The sequence below is a fragment of the Entelurus aequoreus genome, linkage group LG06 (genome assembly GCF_033978785.1).
Source record: "Entelurus aequoreus isolate RoL-2023_Sb linkage group LG06, RoL_Eaeq_v1.1, whole genome shotgun sequence".
NCBI lineage: Eukaryota > Metazoa > Chordata > Actinopteri > Syngnathiformes > Syngnathidae > Entelurus > Entelurus aequoreus.
Genome location: NC_084736.1, coordinates 20,864,240 through 20,884,014, shown reverse-complemented (window position 1 = coordinate 20,884,014; position 19,775 = coordinate 20,864,240). Strand labels below are relative to the sequence as shown.

At 41.8% G+C, this 19,775-nt stretch overlaps 1 protein-coding gene across 1 annotated transcript; it reads left to right on the top strand.

The window, feature by feature from the left end:
- The first annotated feature begins 7,301 nt into the window (after positions 1-7,301).
- On the top strand, positions 7,302-18,630 carry dcaf7 (ddb1 and cul4 associated factor 7). Its single transcript, XM_062049421.1, has 7 exons — positions 7,302-7,692; positions 7,886-8,044; positions 14,447-14,558; positions 14,630-14,748; positions 14,826-15,035; positions 15,875-15,992; positions 17,773-18,630. The coding sequence occupies exons 1-7, from the start codon at positions 7,555-7,557 to the stop codon at positions 17,943-17,945; spliced, it is 1,029 nt and encodes a 342-aa protein (XP_061905405.1). The 5' UTR covers positions 7,302-7,554; the 3' UTR covers positions 17,946-18,630.
- Positions 18,631-19,775: the final 1,145 nt, after the last annotated feature.

Sequence of the window (19,775 nt, the reverse complement as noted above, 5' to 3'; positions counted from 1 at the left end):
AGAAATGACTTTAGACACGGCACAATGTTATAGGCGAGTAAGGGTTGCACCCCTAACAGAATGGTATGTCCCAGCAGCTAGCAGGAAGTGTGTGTTGTGTTTACGTCCGGGCCATCAGTTGCAATAAAGACCACTGAATGAGTTACACACTATTGTCTCCTGTCCCAACTATATACTAGAACATGGCGTCAGAAGTGGCTAGACCCAAAGTTTGAGGGTTGTGTGTTGTCGTGCTGCACTGACGGCACACGCGGAAAAAAAAAAAAAAAAAAAAAAAAAAAGAAGGAGCAGTGGAGGCGAAGACGGGAGATTTAGCCGTTAGCAACAAGCTAGGCTAACAGCGATAGCTTCACCATGGCTTCCAGCATACCACCACCGGAGGAAATGAAGCTGAGTGGCGATATCACAAGTAATTGGGACAATTTTAGAGCCGAATTTGAGGATTATATTCTGGCATCAGGACTAAAAGAAAAATCAAAGGAAGTGCAGGCAGCAACCCTGCGACGAGTGATGGGCGCTGAATGCCGCCACATATACAAGCATAACCTGGGACTCACGGCGGACCAGCAGAAGGACGTGGACGTCATCCTCGAGAGTCTCGGTGCGTATTTCAAGCCAGCCAGAAATGTAATATTCGAGAGATACGTTTTCGGCAACTGCAAGCAAGATGAAGGGGAGCCCATTGATGCGTTTGTAACGAGGCTGAGGGAAAAAGCTGCTTCCTGTGAGTATGGCCAACTCGGAGAGGAACTTATAAGAGACAGAGTGGTGTTGGGTGTCAGTGATGAGGGTGTGCGACGTCGCATGCTCAGAGAGAAGGATCTCACGCTGACATCAGCCATCGAAATATGCAGAGCTGCTGAAATGACGGATATCAGGTTGAAGACGATGGCACAGGACAGGCCGCTGGAGGCAGTGCATGCGACAGATGGCCGGCGGCCGCGACCAACATCTAAGCAGGAACACTTTAGCAAGTTTCAGAATCAGGCACAGAGTGAGGGTGCTGCATGTAGATATTGTGGCAACATGCACAAGCGCGGACGTGAACTTTGCCCAGCATATGGGAAGAACTGCCGCAATTGCGGAACAGCAAATCATTTCGCTAAGGTGTGCCTGAAGGGGAGACAAGCCCGACAATTGAACATAGCAGAGGCTGAGGTCCAGGAGGATATGGTCAGGGACAGCACAGAGGCCCACATCTACACAACAGAGAGCATAGGTGCAGTCCAGGGCGGTGGGAGGAAATGGTTTGCTAACATAAGAGTGAATGGTGGGTCTCAGAGGTGCCAGCTAGATTCAGGGGCGACCTGTAATGTGATGAGTATACAAGACAAGAGAAGACTGGCGCCTGGTGTGGAGTTAGGGCCGAGCCAGACCAGATTGGTACTGTATTCAGGCGAAACGATGCAATCCATAGGGATATTCAGGACAGAGTGTGTAGTGAGGGGCAAAACACACAAGCTCGAGTTCGAGATAGTGAGAAGCAAGCAGAGACCCCTGCTGTCGGGCGAAACCAGTGAGCGGCTAGGCCTAATGCGCTTCACCATCCCTCAGGAGCTGCTTATGGTGGGGCAGAGCAGGTCAGAGCCACTAACTAGGCAGCACCTTGTTATGACATATGATGATGTTTTTAACAGTCCAGTCGAATCCGTCCCAGGGGAGGTTCATTTTGAGCTAGACAAAGATATAGCCCCGGTGCAGGCTCCCCCACGCAATGTGCCAGTGGCACTCAGAGAGGCAGTCAAGGCTCAGCTAGATAAATATGAGCGAGATGGGCACCTAGCCTCAGTGTCAGAGCCAAGTGAGTGGATTAGCAACATGGTGATAGTCAGACAGCCAGACAAGGTGAGGATCTGCATAGACCCCAAGTTTCTAAATCAAGCTCTGAAGAGGTCACATTACCTAATGCCGACCTTAGAGGATGTGCTATACAAGCTGCCTAAAGCGCGCATATTCACCCTTGTAGACGCACGTGATGCCTTTTTACAGTGTAGGCTAGATGAGGACAGTAGTTACATGACTACGTTCTGGACACCGTGGGGCAGGAAGCGCTGGTTAAAGCTACCGTTTGGTGTGTCAGTAGCGCCAGAGGTATACCAGCGGAAGCAGCATGAGCTGCTGGCAGGGCTTGCTGGTGTAGAGCCAATCGCAGATGACATACTGGTGGTAGGGTGTGGGGAGACAGATGAGGAGGCCATACAGGACCATGACACAAAACTGATAGCGCTCATGGAGAGGTGCAGAGAAGTTAAGCTAAGATTGAGTCTAAAGAAGCTGCAGTTCAGGCTTAGAGAGGTCAAGTTTCATGGGCATATTCTGTCAGCAGAGGGGCTCAAGGCAGACCCAGAAAAGATCAGGGCAGTCCAGGACATGCCACACCCCACCGACGCCAAAGCAGTCCAGCGGTTCATAGGGTTTGTCACCTATCTCGCAAAGTTCATGCCACGACTCTCCGACATCTGTGAGCCACTGCGGAGGCTGCTGGACAAAGACGTCCCGTGGCATTGGCTGCCTAAACACGAGGCTGCAGTCAAGGAGGTCAAGCGGCTGGTCACGGCAGCCCCGCTCCTGAGATACTACGACGTGACCAAGCCAGTCACCATCCAGAGTGATGCGAGCCAGAAGGGGCTTGGATGCTGTCTGATGCAGGAGGGCCAGCCAGTCGGGTTTGCATCACGGGCGCTAACTCAGACAGAACAGAACTATGCACAAATCGAAAAGGAGTGTCTGAGCATCGTGTTTGCGTGCCAGCGATTCCACTATTACCTGTATGGGCGTGGAGAGATCACAACAGAAACGGACCACAAGCCACTCATCTCGATTTTCAACAAGCCTCTCCTCACGGCACCCAAGAGGCTCCAAAGCATGCTGCTCACACTTCAGAACTACACCCTCAAGGTAGTGTACAAGCCGGGCCCAGACATGCACATCAGTGACACGTTGAGCAGAGCCACGGCTCCACTACAGAGGACGGACACGAGCTACACAAAACACGCAGTTTGTAGCCTGCAGAGGGCGCAGGAGGACACTGAACAGATAAATCAGGCTGATTATCTGAATGTCACCAGACAGCGCCTGGCGCAGATAAGACAACACACGGAGATGGATGAAAACCTCCAGATGCTAAAGGCAGCAGTGCTCAGGGGATGGCCAGATCTCCGTGAGGATACTCCTCTGGCGATCAGGGAGTACTGGTCAATTCGTGACGAGATCAGCGCACAAGATGGAGTGCTCTTCAAAAGCCAGCGGGTCATAATTCCAAAGTCGTTACGCGCGGAGATGCTGAAACGCATCCACGCCAGCCACGTAGGAGGAGAGGCCTGTTACAGACAGGCCAGAGACACGCTGTACTGGCCGAACATGCAAGGTGAAGTCAAGGACTATGTGAGTCAGTGTTCAGCATGTAACGAATATTCACATGACCAACAGCGAGAAACAATGATGTCACATGCACTCCCGACGCGGCCATGGCAGATTCTCAGCATGGATCTATTCAGGCAAGCAGGCAAGGATTTTCTGATCATCGTTGACCATTACTCAGACTTCTGGGAGATAGAGCTGCTCCCAGACTTGTCAGCAGAGACCACAGTCCTGAGGTGCAAGGCCCAATTCGCACGACACGGACAGCCTGACCGGGTCATTACAGACTGTGGTTCTCAGTTTGACTGCGGGACATTCAGGAGGTTTGCAAAAGAATGGGACTTTAGCCATGTAATGTCTTCACCCAGGCACCCAAAGTCTAATGGAAAGGCTGAGTCGGCAGTAAAGATAGTGAAGAATCTGTGCAAGAAAGCAGCCAGCGCAGGCAATGACCCATGGATAGCCATCTTACAGTGGAGAAACACGCCCACGGAGGGCATGCTCAGCAGCCCAGCACAAAGACTGATGTCTCGGAGGCTGAAAACTCCGCTCCCGGTCGCCGACACGCTCTTGGAGCCGAGCGTAGTCACTGGGGTCCCGGAGAAGCTGCGGGCGAAACACCAGACAGCCAAGTTCTGGTATGACAGGTCGGCCAGAGACTTGCCCGAGCTGTGTATCGGCCAAGACATCAGGATGAAGCCACTACCTGGCGACAGGACGGGTAGGTGGAGGAGGGGCGTGTGCCTGCAACAGGCGGGCCCCAGATCATACCTGGTGGATGTCGAGGGGACGTTCTATCGACGGAATCGGGTGGATCTGCGGCCAGCTGAGGGGGAGGCGATCGGACGCCACCCTGAGCAACAAAGCATGCAGCGCAGCGGCCCGCCTGAGGAGCAACACAGCGATCCGTCTGACAGCACGACGGGCAATATGGAGGACAGTGACACAAACGGGCAGGGGGCCAGGCCGCTCAGGCGGAGTGGTGTGCACCAGCCCGCGGGCAACGCCACGCCCGTGACGGAGCAGAGGACGGCCAGTGGCAGGCTGGTGAGAGTGCCGGTCAGGTTGGACTTATAGATATTATGGACTGGGGTTTGGGCCTGAGGCTGGACTATTGTTGTGTTGACACACGTTTGAAAAAAAAAAAATAGGGGGACGGAATCTGTAATGTGTTTTATTTTAGTAATGTGTTAATATGGGATACATATTCGGGTTGTTTATGTTCTTAGAAAGGTTCATCTAAGAAAGGGGAGATGTTATAGGCGAGTAAGGGTTGCACCCCTAACAGAATGGTATGTCCCAGCAGCTAGCAGGAAGTGTGTGTTGTGTTTACGTCCGGGCCATCAGTTGCAATAAAGACCACTGAATGAGTTACACACTATTGTCTCCTGTCCCAACTATATACTAGAACACACAACGAGGACTGAACATCTCAATAAAAACGGGAAAAAAACCTAGACCAAACCGGAAGTAGTGGTTTTAAAGACACGACCAAAAAATACTGTATTATATATGTAATACTGTATTATATATGTATTATTGTGTATGATTATTATACATAGCGTGATCAAATAATGTTTTCGTGTGTTATGTGAGTAGATATTTCTGCAGGTGTGTCTTAAATAATTTCTGTGTCGGGCTCCAAATTCAGTTTAGCCAGTGTGCCGTAGTGTCCCCGCTTTTACTTTGAAAACAAAAACATTTCCGGTGTCATATTATGTAAAAACATCAGTGTTGTCTGTTTTTCCGGTTCTTCTGTACGAGGGATTTTAAATTGATTGATTGAATGATTGATTGAATCTTTTATTAGTAGATTGCAAAGGAAGAGAATACATTATATGAAACAGTACAGTTTACACAGTACAGTACATATTCCGGACAATTGACCACTAAATGGTAACACCTGAATAAGTGTTTCAACTTGTTTAAGTCGGGGTCCACGTTAATAAATTCATGGTAAAAAAAAAAAAGTTTGCTAATTGAAATGTAAAATGAAATTGTTTGCATTTTAAAATACATTTGAGATAAACCAAATGTTTTTTGATTTTCAATTTCCCAAAGAAAATTAAATGACCAAAATATACACGGACGACCAGGGACGTGCACATTATTATAGAGGGGCAGGGGCTCAAAGTCAGAAAAGGGCAGGAATTTTTTTTTTGGTCCTTTACACAATATGGAAATTAATGTAAAATTACATTTGCTAATAGGAAGCTAACTACTTAGCTGTGTGTCCTTTGTAGGTAAAAGTGATTGCCATTTCTTTTGTGTCAACAAATTATGGTCATAATGAGTTAATTCACATTATCATAGGCTTGGAAGACATGAAAAGCAACAAAACACTGGTTTATTATTAGGCTATTTATTGTTAAAGATAAGCACTTTAATATTGAACATTGAACAGTGCAACATATGAACTTTGAAAAAAAATACAAAAAAAAATACCCAAATGGAAAAAACTTCAATGTGAAAATCTGTCCTTCTTCCCTTAACTTGATGAAAACACCATCAAGTTGTAACTTATGGTCTTTCTCAATTAATGCTCAGACTAAACAACTGAAACGCAATACAGGGCCAAAAATATGGACCAGGGGCCAGTAGAGGGCTGTATCCTTTCTTTTTTTTGGCATTGTGCTGCAGGCATAATCAACATGAATCAAGTTTAAATACAGATGGCAATATTCCTAACAGATAACCTACATCTTATATCCCCAGAATGCTGAAATTATTATTATTATTAATAATAATAATAATTATTATTATCATTAGTATTCTTATTATTGTTATTATTATCATTATTAATATTATTATTTTGTTAACCCACACAGTAATAGCAAAGTCACAATAAACTTTGTATATCTAAAACTCTACTGTGAGAAAAATGTGATCCGCCATAAACACAGTGCATTTTACTTTGAAAATTAACTCGGCGTTTTATTTTGTATTTTGTACATTACTTCCTGTCCCGCACGATCCGCTCTGCTCTGTGCGGACTTGATGTGCCGTGCTCAATTGATGCGCCGTGCTCCGACGTCCGGCAAAAACAGAAGCTGACACATTGAATAATAGAATAATACAGCGTTTTTCTGCAATATTACCCATATTAGATGCTGAATAAGTGGACGGCGACGAGACCATAACTCAGAGCTTCAAGTTGCTCCACTGTGACGTCTCAGGGGCGCAGTTGGCTCTCTCACTCTCTCTCTCTGGCGAAAGCGGCAGGCTCAAACAACCCGGTATTACAAGAAAACGTGGAGTTTTTGTACCACTGTTTTTTTTGTTTTGTTTTTTTTGTACATCCCTGACAGGAATGTATTAATGTTGTTTAAAGAAAAAACAACAACAACACACACACAGGCAGAGGGCACTTTTAAGACGAGGCAAAAAAGGGCAGGGGCTCAAGCACCCATAGGGCCCTATGGGTGCACGTGCCCGCGGACGACCAGGTCCGTGTACCTTCCGTTCATTCTATTTCCAATTCTGAAACGCAAATCAAGAAACACAATTAGGGCCGTTTTTCGATTTTTATTATGTATGGCAGATTTTAAAACAAACAAAAAGCGGGTTAATTTTCATTAAAATATTGCCATAATATTGGATATTGCGCTGTCTTCCTTTTATGGACTTTTATTTTTTACAGATAAACACAAACATCCAATTTATATTTATCCAAAATGCAAAAATGCGTGGTTATCTGTGTGATGACAAATCAAACCGGAAGCAGTATTTAGCTTTTCCTTCGCGTTTAGCATGTTTTGTAACACATTTGTTCAGCAGGAGTCCTATTATCGTTTTGAAAAAGCCCCATTAAATAGCTGTCCAACTTTTGTTTCAGAAATACAAATCGAATGAACGGCCTACACCACTATAACGTGTTTACCAAACATAGCTATAACTACACCACATACCGTACTACAAAACCATCAGCTTTACTTTGAAAGCTACAACCGGAAGACGCTGATGACCTGCCTGTATTGACAGCTTTCTGTCGCTCGATCCGCGCTATCATGCCGCTCTTTGTTGAATAAAGTGCTGATTATTTTGTGTTATAACGACATATTTGCGGTGCGTCGGCGATTATCGCCGCGTCTTATCGCCGACCCTCCTCGCGAGTTCAAAGAAAAGCGACCCCATTCGCCTCCCGGCTAGTTTATTCGCCAGTTAGCCGCAGCGTGCTAGCCGCAGTTGGCGAGGATGTCGCTGCACGGCAAGAGAAAAGAGATCTACAAATACGAGGCGCCATGGACGGTTTATGCCATGAACTGGAGCGTACGGCCCGACAAACGCTTTCGCTTGGCGCTGGGGAGTTTTGTGGAGGAATACAACAACAAGGTGTGTGTCCTTTTGGGGGTGGCCGTTCGTTAACACAGGCTAAAGATAGTAACGCCATGGAGCTAACGCTAATGCTAGTTGTTTTGTTCAGCGCCTGCTAAAAACATAACACCTAAGTATTTACACGCGTGATATTATTACGTTGTAATTATTGGTAATTAATGCGGTTTACACGGATGATGTTTGTGCCCAGGTCCAGCTGGTGGGTTTGGAAGAGGAGAGCTCCGAGTTTGTGTGCAGGAACACTTTCGACCACCCGTACCCCACCACTAAGATCATGTGGATCCCAGACACCAAGGGGGTCTACCCGGACCTGCTGGCCACCAGCGGGGACTACCTGCGCATCTGGAGGGTACGATATTTATTTTCTGCCATCTTCCAGTTGAAATGCCAACGTCAAAGCGAGTTTACGTCTTTGTATCAAAAGAAACCTTTTCAGAGAGACGCGAGTCATGAACGACTCGTACTTTTGATTGATTGACACTTTTATTAGTAGATTGCACAGTGCAGTACATATTCCGTACAATTGACCACTAAATGGTAACACCCCAATAAGTTTTTCAACTTGTTTAAGTCGGGGCCCACGTTAATCAATTCATGGTACAAATATATACTATCATCATAATACAGTCATCACACAAGTTAATCATCAGAGTATATACCAGACCTGGGCATTCTGCGGCCCGCGGGCCACATCCGGCCCTTTGTGCGTCCCTGTCCAGCCCGCGTGAGGCCAATCATAAATTACAAAATAAATTTAAAAAAGTATCTATGTCCAGTGTGCAATACAACGGTGCTACTTTTGTTTTGAAAAGCGTTATTTGTATTACTTCCGTGTGGACGTATGCGCGTGATTGTGAGTGAATGTGAACAGCTGCAATCACAAATTACAAAATAAAGTTGAAAAAACATCTATGTCGTGCGCGCAATACAACTGTGCTGCTTTTATTTTGAAAAGTGTTATTTATGGGCGTATGTCCGTGTGTAACCTGTGAGTGAAGGTGCACAGCGACAAGTGATGCACGGTTTACACCCGAGACGCTAAAAAGAGAAAAGTTGATGACGAATGCCGTGTTTTCAACAAGACATGGACTGCCAAGCAACGTTCCCTCTAAGGTGCGCACCTGCGCAATTGCGCACTGCTCAAGCGTCCTCTGCGCACAGCAAATATATGCCGCGCACCAAATCAAATCCCATCTGAATTCTAAACAAAATAAACACATTTATTCTGTGTAATTTTGCAATGCAACTTTGAGTGACTGTGACAACAAGCGGCCCTAACGGTGTTCGTCAACACCGTTCAATTGAACACCGTTCAATTATTGTAACGTCTATCGAGATGCTTCGAGGCCAGGAATTATATCGATCACTTTATTGAGCAAAACTGTTTATATTCGGCCATAACCACACCAAAAACATGAGTAAAACACTTCTATCTCGAAAAACTAGTCATTTTCTGCCGTACAAACCAGGCCAAAACCAACTTGTCATCTGTCACCAACACACATAGCATCAAGCCACTGGTGCGTTTATGGCCACACAAAAAGTCGGACAACTCAAACACCACACAAAGTTACACTATGACTCCTCAGTCATACGTGTGCTTATTTTACTGTCATTTATTATTAATGTTAATTTATTTATATTAATCATGGAATGCTGTTACTAGAGAAAGTTACAGGAATGCACACTTCATCCTATGCTTACATTTCATTGTGCAACATGAGGATGTTTAAGGGGAACTAAATGTGATCTCTGAAAGGGGTACAAATGATTTCCAAAGCAGTGCTTTTGGTATAAAGTTAAGTTAGGATAAATGAAAGTATTATTATTAATTATTATTATTATTATTTATCTTACGGTATATCCATCCATCCATCCATTTTCTACCGCTTATTAAAAAATAATATTGAGCAAAATTTAATTGAAATATTGTCGATGTGGCCCTCCAGCAGTGCTCGGGTTGCTCATGCGGCCCCCGGTAAAAATTAATTGCCCACCCCTGGTATATACCGTATTTTTCGGACTATAAGTCGCAGTTTTTTTCATAGTTTGGCCGGGGATGGGACTTATACTCAGGAGCGACTTATGTGTGAAATTATTAACACATTACCGTAAAATATCAAATAGTATTATTTAGCTCAGTCACGTAAGAGACTAGACCAGTGGTTCTTAACCTTGTTGGAGGTACCGAACCCTACCAGTTTCATATGCGCATTCACCGAACCCTTCTTTAGTGAAAAATAAAAAAATATTTTTTTTTCAAATTCAAGAAAAAGTAATGGTTTTTTTTACTGGTGCACAAAATGAACCGTGCATGAACATCACTTTGTTTATAGAACAAAACCAACACAGTGCATTAACTCACAACAAATTACACACCTTACACACATTACCATGAATTGATTAACGTGGACCCCGACTTGAACTAGTTGAAAAACTTATTCGGGTGTTACCATTTAGTGGTCAATTGTACGGAATGTATACTGTACTCTGTAAACTGTACTGTTTTATATAATGTATTCTCTTCCTTTGCAATCTACTAGTAAAAGTTTCAATCGATCAATCAAAAAACCTGCAAATCAGATGGAAAATTAAAGGGAACATTGTTTGGGGGTATCCATAATACGCCGATAGGGAGAAGTTTTTATTTACACGATAAGTCGGATGTGTCTTTACCTCTGTGGCGGAGGCTCCGCCGAACCCCTGAGGCCGACTCACCGAACCCCTAGGGTTCGATCGAACCCAGGTTAAGAACCACTGGACTAGACATATAAGATTTCATCGGATTTAGTGACTAGGAGTGACAGATTGTTTAGTAAACGTATAGCATGTTCTATATGTTATAGTTATTTGAATGACTCTTACTATAATATGTTACGTTAACATACCAGGCACGTTCTCAGTTGGTTATTTATGCGTCATATAACGTACACTTATTCAGCCTGTTGTTCACTATTCTTTATTTATTTTAAATTGCCTTTCAAATGTCTATTCTTGGTGTTGGGTTTTATCAAATAAATTTCCCCAAAAAATGTGACTTATACTCCAGTGCGACTTATATATGGGTTTTCCTTCTTTATTATGCATTTTCGGCCGGTGCGACTTATACTCCGAAGCGACTTATAGTTCGAAAAATACGGTACATTTAATTATTTACATTATTTACAATCCGGGGGGTGGGACGTGGAGGGGGTTGGGGCGGGGGGGTTAGGTTTGGTAGATATCAGCACTTCACTAATCAACAATTATATCATCTGAGAAATGGACATTGTAACAGTGTAGGTCTGACTTCGTATGATATGTACAGCGAGCAGTGAACATAGTGAGCTCAGAAAGCATAAGAACAAGTATATACATTTGATTATTTACATTTGATTATTTACAATCTGGGGAGGTGGGATGTGGTGGGTGGAGGGTGTTAGTCTAGGCTAAATGTATTCATTTTTTTTTATTTTGACAGAGAAATTTAAGACGTCAAAAGCATTTTTTCTACTTAAATATCTGCTCGACACCTTGATTTACCATGTCAAAGCAAGTTATCCATCAATATGCTAGGAAAACATAATAATGAAATAGAGTTGTCTGTGCAAATTATATAACAAGGTCAGGGCTGGGTGATTATATGATTGTGACCGTGATTAATTTGAGTTCGATCACGGTGATCAGCTGTCAGCATATTTCTTCGATCAAATATGGCGGAAATGTCTGTTAGCTGTTACTGCAGTAGTCAACAGTAGGGAAGCATTGATGCTTGGTATGTGAATGTGTGTGAGTTTGTGTACATTTGCGTGTGTTTTTGTAAGAAAACAACAACTTTGTGTCGTTGTGTGTGCGCGACCATCTCGTTCCACTGTCGCGTAAGTCAGTCTCGTCCTCCTTACACAGCTGGAAGTGCAGCCCAAAAGAACAAAATAAATAAATATGACTAACACTAGCATAGAAGTTGAAACACAACATTGAGAAGGAGCAGCGACTTTAGTGACACACTTTACTTTCACTATCCGCTGCAGCGTACCAGTAATCCTGCCCTGAATGCGGACTTGCAGGCACTTACGGCACTTATATGAATATTTTGTGTCTGCAGAGATTCCCCTTCTCTGATATAACATGTACTAAAAACAAAGGTTGTGCTCTTTATGGCCCCTTTTACACTGCACACCAAATTGGATTATTTTGCCATCAAGTGACACAGGTCAGATTTTTTTTTGCCAGTCTAAACGCTCCAAAGTGTTTTAAATCTGATCTTTTGGCATCAGATTCAGGCCACATCAGGAGGTAGTCCTGAATCCGATTGGAATCTGATCTTTTCAAATGTGACTTCAGTCTAAACGCTCTGTGACCTGATTCTGATTTTTTTCGTCAGCTTCTGGCGAGCTACGTAGCCCGTGTGCGCCATGTGTATATAAATATATATATATATATATATATATATATATATATATATATATATATATATATATATATATATATATATATATATATATATATATATATATATAACATGGTAATTAATAAATGCGAACTGTTTGCATGCTAGCTCTTTTACCTAATGTTCAATGCTCCGAGTCATATAATTTGGTACTTGATGCATTCTTACCGTACTAGGCATGGCAACGTTAGCATTTTGGTTCGTTTCCGCGGCTTGCACACATTCGGCATTCACATGCAATTTCTCCCGAAATTGCACATACTATTATGCACAATTGTTTATAATGCATGTATTTTTTAAAGGCTAAATAATGTTATGCATTTATTTAAAGTCAAATCTGTGTTATTAGGTATTACTGTCAACATGTCTTTTTCATATTGCATTGTATGGTTTTGCTTAATTTTTTTCAATTGTCGCTTATTTTATTACCACAATGTAATAGAGACTGCACTTTGTACAATTTGATTACCCGGTATATATATTTTTCTGCTGTCCAATAATGTTGGAATTCAGTTTGGCAGATAAGTAAACAGTCCTTTTTATAGTAGAGATGGTAAAAACTTGCAACTTAAAGGCCTACTGAAATGAATTTTTTAAATTTAAACGGGGATAGCAGATCCATTCTATGTGCCATACTTGATCATTTCGCGATATTGCCATATTTTTGCTGAAAGGATTTAGTAGAGAACATCGACAATAAAGTTCGCAAGTTTTGGTCGCTGAAAAAAAAAAGCCTTGCCTGTACCGGAAGTAGCGTGACGTCAAAGGTTGAAAGGCTCCTCACATTTCCCCATTGTTTTCAATGCAGCGAGAGCGATTCGGACCGAGAAAGCGACGATTACCCCATTAATTTGAGCCAGGATGAAAGATTCGTGGGTGAGGAACGTGAGAGTGAAGGACTAGAGGGCAGTGCAGGACGCATCTTTTTTCACTCTGACCATAACTTAGGTACAAGCTGGCTAATTGGATTCCACACTCTCTCCTTTTTCTATTGTGGATCACGGATTTGTATTTTAAACCACCTCGGATACTATATCCTCTTGAAAATGAGAGTCGAGAACGCGAAACGGACATTCACAGTGACTTTTATCTCCACGACAATACATCGGCGAAACACTTTAGCTATGGAGCTAACGTGATAGCATCAGGCTTAACTGCATATAGAAACAAAAATAATAAACCCCTGACTGGAAGGATAGACAAAAAATCAACAATACTATTAAACCATGGACCTGTAAATACACGGTTAATGCTTTCTAGCCTGGCGAAGGTTAACAATGCTGTTGCTAACGACGCCATTGAAGCTAACTTAGCAACGGGACCTCACAGAGCTATGCTAAAAACATTAGCTATCAACCTACGCCACCCAGCCCTCATCTGCTCATCAACACCCGTGCTCACCTGCGTTCCAGCGATCGACGGTGCGACGAAGGACTTCACCCGATCACCGATGCGGTCGGCGGCTAGCGTCGGATAGCGCGTCTGCTATCCAAGTCAAAGTCCTCCTGGTTGTGTTGCTACAGCCAGCCGCTAATACACCGATCCCACCTACAACTTTCTTCTTTGCAGTCTTCATTGTTCATTAAACAAATTGCAAAAGATTCACCAACACAGATGTCCAGAATACAGTGGAATTTTGAGATGAAAACAGAGCTTTTTGTATTGGATTCAATGGCGTCCGAATACTTCCGTTTCAACGATTAATGTCACGCGCATACGTCATCATACATAGACGATTTCAACCGGAAATTTAGCGGGAAATTTAAAATTGCACTTTATAAGTTAACCCGGCCGTATTGGCATGTGTTGCAATGTTAAGATTTCATCATTGATATATAAACTATCAGACTGCGTGGTCGGTAGTAGTGGGTTTCAGTAGGCCTTTAAGTTTGTTTATTGATAGTCTCCGCAATTATGTTACTGTAATACTAAACACAAAGGAGAGTACATTAAAATACACATGATGTGCTTATACATCTAGAAATCATGTTAAATCGACAATACATTTTGGTATAAGCTGAAAAAAAATCTTATTGTGCTAGCTTAATGCTAAGGTACAATGGATGATCCCATTGGCAGGCTAACAAAATTTAGCATTATTGTTATTTTAAACCTTTACAAATGTTTACCAAATACAATTTTAAACAAATAAAAGTGACAAATATTAAATAATATAATTTTTTTTGGGGGGGGGGGTTGTATTAGAAGGGTGAGATTTTCTTTTTTCTTTTCCTATTTTTTTTCCCCTAAACATTTTACTTGTGGTGGCTTGCAAACCTACCTGTAACGTGATGTCAAAACATCTCCACGCCCGTGTTGCAGGTCAGCGACACAGAAACACGCCTTGAATGTTTGCTGAACAACAACAAGAACTCAGACTTCTGCGCTCCCCTCACGTCCTTCGACTGGAACGAGGTGGATCCAAATCTGCTGGGTAAGCGAAAAAATATCTTGTGTGGGAAATTACGTTTCTTCCAACGATAATGATGATGATCTGTTGTGCAGGCACGTCCAGCATCGACACCACCTGCACCATCTGGGGGCTGGAGACCGGCCAGGTGCTGGGCCGGGTCAACCTGGTGTCGGGCCACGTAAAGACCCAGCTGATCGCTCATGACAAAGAGGCTCGTTACCCAAGCAACGCAGAGATTTCATTTGGAGCGTGGAGCTGAATTGTAACGGCGAGCGTCTATCCCTGCAGGTGTACGACATCGCCTTCAGCCGCGCGGGGGGTGGCCGGGACATGTTCGCCTCGGTCGGGGCCGACGGTTCTGTGCGCATGTTTGACTTGCGGCACCTGGAGCACAGCACCATCATCTACGAAGACCCCCAGCACCACCCGCTGCTGCGCCTCTGCTGGAACAAGCAGGACCCCAACTACTTGGCCACCATGGCCATGGACGGCATGGAGGTCAGTAAACGCACCGTTTACATCAGGGGTGCCCAAAACTTTCCCACTGAGGACCACAAAATGACAAATCAAAGGATTCGAGGGCCATTTTGGTAGTTCTCATATGTCGGTATATATATATATATATACACGCATATATATGTATGTATATATGTATATATATATGTATATGTATATATATATGTATATATATGTATATATATATTTATATATATATATATATATATATACATATATATATGTATATGTATATATATGTGTGTGTGTGTATATATATATATATATATATATATATATATATATATATATATATATATATATGTGTGTGTATATATATATATATGTGTGTGTGTATATATATATATGTGTGTGTATATATATATATGTGTGTGTGTATATATATATATATATATATATATATACACACTTATATATTTATATATATGTGTGTGTGTGTGTATATATATGTGTACATATATAGATAGATGTGTATATATGTGTATATATATATATATATATATATATATATATATATATATACAAATATATATAAATATATATATATATATATACACACACATATATATATATATATATATATATGTGTATATATATATATATGTGTGTATATATATATATATATATATATATATATATATATGTGCATAAAGGGGCAGAGCTAGACATGAAACAGTGTATTGATTTGCGCATTTCCAAAATGGGAAATTGTCCTTGTTGAATTGATTGTCACCTCGCACTTTTTGATGTCACGCTATTTATGCAGCGGGTCCAACTGCAAACATAGTTTACCTGTCCGCTGACGTGTTTGTGTGACACAGGTGGTGATCCTGGATGTTCGTGTACCGTGCACGCCGGTGGCCCGCCTGAACAACCACCGCGCCTGCGTCAACGGCATCGCCTGGGCGCCGCACTCTTCGTGTCACATCTGCACCGCAGGTAAACGCTCACCTCCACAAACTGCCGTATTTGTCGCAGATCGCCTCTCAATAGTCTTGCTATTTTCCATGGCAACAAAGCAAGCGTGCATGGTAGAAAGCGCTTCAAAGTAAGGCCTCACTTTTCAAACTAGCTTGATGCTAATTTACATTGGATATGCTATATACATACTATATACATGCTATATATATTAGCGATTTTGCATGGCGACTTCAACACCTCCGCAACTAAGATGATCATTACAATCAAACAGCTGGTGCATAATAAGTGCAATACTTAGAGTACTAACACTTTGTTGGACTCAACAAAAGACAAGACTAGTACATTTAACTAAATGGCAAAGACTACTTCTAACCTGAGAATGATATTCAGAAGTGTAGAAAAACAAAATATAATGTTATTATATAATATAGTTATTGTTATCAGCTCACTGGTAAATATTTGATAAATACATGTTTTAGTTTTATTCATAAACAAATTAAGTACCAACATATGACTGAGGTGTATACCCCCAAAATTAGCTTAAAAAAGCTAGCATACTAACATTAGCATGCTAACAGGTATCATTTGTCAAGGTACATAATATTTGACAATGCTAACTGTAACATGCATTGAGTACCAAAATATATTACTCTGGTGTGTACCTGAAAAAATTGTTTAAAATGCTAACATTAGCATGCATCAAGTACCAAAATATGAATTAGGTGTATACCGCATTTTTCGGAGTATAAGTCGCTCCGGAGTATAACTCGCACCGGCCGAAAATGCATAATAAAGAAGGAAAAAAACATATATAAGTCGCACTGGAGTATAAGTCGCATTTTTTGGGGAAATTTATTTAATAAAACCCAACACCAAGAATAGACATTTGAAAGGCAATTTAAAATAAATCAAGAATAGTGAACAACAGGCTGAATAAGTGTACGTTATATGACGCATAAATAACCAACTGAGAACGTGCCTGGTATGTTAACGTAACATATTATGGTAAGAGTCATTCAAATAACTATAACATATAGAACATGCTATACGTTTACCAAACAATCTGTCACTCCTAATCGCTAAATCCCATGAAATCTTATACGTCTAGTCTCTTGCGTGAATGAGCTAAATAATATTATTTGATATTTTACGGTAATGTGTTAATAATTTCACACATAAGTCGCTCCTGAGTATAAGTCGCACCCCCGGCCAAACTATGAAAAAAACTGAGACTTATAGTCCGAAAAATAAGGTACCTACAAAAAGGTATTTGTAGCAGATTGCCTCTTGATAGTCTTGCTATTTTCCATGGCAATACTATGTACCTTGACAAATGATACCTGTTAGTATGCTAGCTTCTTTTAAGCTAATTTTGGAGGTATATACCTCAGTCATATGTGGGTACTTCATTTGTTTCAGTACAAACACTTTGTAGGACTCAACAAAATACAACACCAGCACAATTAACTAAATGGCAAAGACTACTTTTAACCTGAAAATTATATTCAGAAGTGTAGGAAAACAAAATCTAACCGCACAATACAGTTATTATCAGCTCACTGGGAAATATTTAATAAATACATGTTTTTGTTTTATTGTGAACAAACACAAAAGTACCAAAAATTGGTACCGTTAAGTACCGGGAATTGGTACCGCATGTTTTTAAATGTAAGAGGTGTGTTGTAGGTTTTGAATATGAAATTATTTTATTTCTATTAAGAGTCTTTGTCGCATGGTGCGATTGTCTAAGCGTGACAAACACTAACCTGTCACCATGGTCTTCTCCATCCCGCCTCAGCCGATGACCACCAGGCCCTGATCTGGGACATCCAGCAGATGCCGCGCGCCATCGAGGACCCCATCCTGGCCTACACGGCCGAAGGGGAGATCAACAACGTGCAGTGGGCGTCCACGCAGCCCGACTGGATCGCCATCTGCTACAACAACTGCTTGGAGATCCTGCGCGTCTGAAGAAGGAGAAGACGAGGAAGCTTTGTCCGGACTTTGAGTGAACAGTTTTTTGGAGTAAAAACCCGCCGACTCGGCAATAACTTACTTTTAGTCTTTTACGCCATTCTTCTTCTTCTTCTTCCGCGTGTGTTCCAGCTCTTTATTTATTCTGCTCTCCAGGTAGTCTTCTCGTAGTGCTTGGAACTCTGAAGAGTTTTTTTTCTCAAAGTGTTTTTGGAGCCAGCGCTGAGATTATGTCGGTGGGGTCGTGAAGGAGGAAGGTCTTGATAGCAGATCTGGTCTCGTTCTACCCAACGTGTCCCCTCTGAAGCGCTCATCCAAGAGGGATTAAATTATGTCGCCACCTTCTGGAGACCTCGTGTACAGCATCACTTTAAAATGTCCGCTCAGCAATTCTTTTTTTTTTTTTTTGTATACTCCTTTCTTATATATGTTAGCCTGTGCTAGGACGTGGTAGGAGGCGTGACTTTGTCTATTTTTGCTCTGGTCCTCACTTGAAGGTCCTGTCCTTGTAGCATGCCAGTACAAGGTACATGTACATAAATATAAATATATCATTTTAAGATAGCCAAGTCATGTTGTAGCTTTTTTTTTTCTTTTTCATAAAGCCATTGAATTTGCTCTAATAATAAATTGTATTCCTTCATGTGTCAACTCATCCTTCTACTATTGGTATTAAATCACTCTTAATTGTGTTTTTTTTTAAATCAAATCAACCTGTGATGCCCCCTTTTTAAATCAGATTAAAAAGGGGGCACCCAAAATCTTAATCTGCCACCACATGCTCTAGCACTGAGCTGTACCCGGAGAATGTGTGCGCTCAGCACCCGCGTCAAGTTAACTTTCAGTTTTGATACCCGCCTCGGTCGGACAAAAGCATGAGAGATGGGCGACGGTTTTTAGAGATTGCTCCCACCTTTAGATCGCTCAGCTCTCTCTCTGCAGCGCTGGTATCACAATTGGTTGCCATAATTTTTTTGTTGTTGTAGAATAAATTGTTTATCTTCAACTCCAGTCACCTCTACTGAGACAACCTTAGAACTAAAGAATGTGGGAGGACTTCCTGAAAGGGGCGGGTCCTAATATGTACATGGTCATAAATACACAAAACATCCCACTGATATATTCCCCGTTTAAGTTAAATGTCAGATTGATTTTCACATTTTACATTAACCTGGATTTTTTCCAAACAATGTGGTCCATTTCTGTGCAACACTCTTATCTTTCGGGGTCCTCCAAGGCTCTACTTTAAGTCCCCTTCTATAAATATATATCATTTATATACATATGTGTGTATATATATGTATAAGTATATATGTATATAGATATATGTATATATGTATGTGTATACAATATGTATAATATATACATGTATGTATATATGTGTGTATATACATATAAGTATATACAGTACAGGCCAAAAGTTTGGACACGCCTCATTCAATGCGTTTTCTTTATTTTCATGACTATTTACATTGTAGATTGAAAGGGACAAGCGGTAGAAAATGGATAGTTGGATGGATGGATTGTCACTAAAGGCATCAAAACTATGAATGAACACATGGAGTTATGTACTTAACAAAAAAAGGTGAAATAACTGAAAACATGTTTTATATTCTATCCATCATTCCATTTTCTACCGCTTGTCCCTTTAGGGCCCGCGGAGCGTGCTTGGGGCGCTCGGGCAGAACAGTACACCCTGGACAATTCTAGTTTCTTCAAAATTACCACCCTTTGCTCTGATTACTGTTTTGCACACTCTTGGCATTCTCTCAATGAGCTTCAAGAGGTAGTCACCTGAAATAGTTTTCATTTCACAGGTGTCATAGT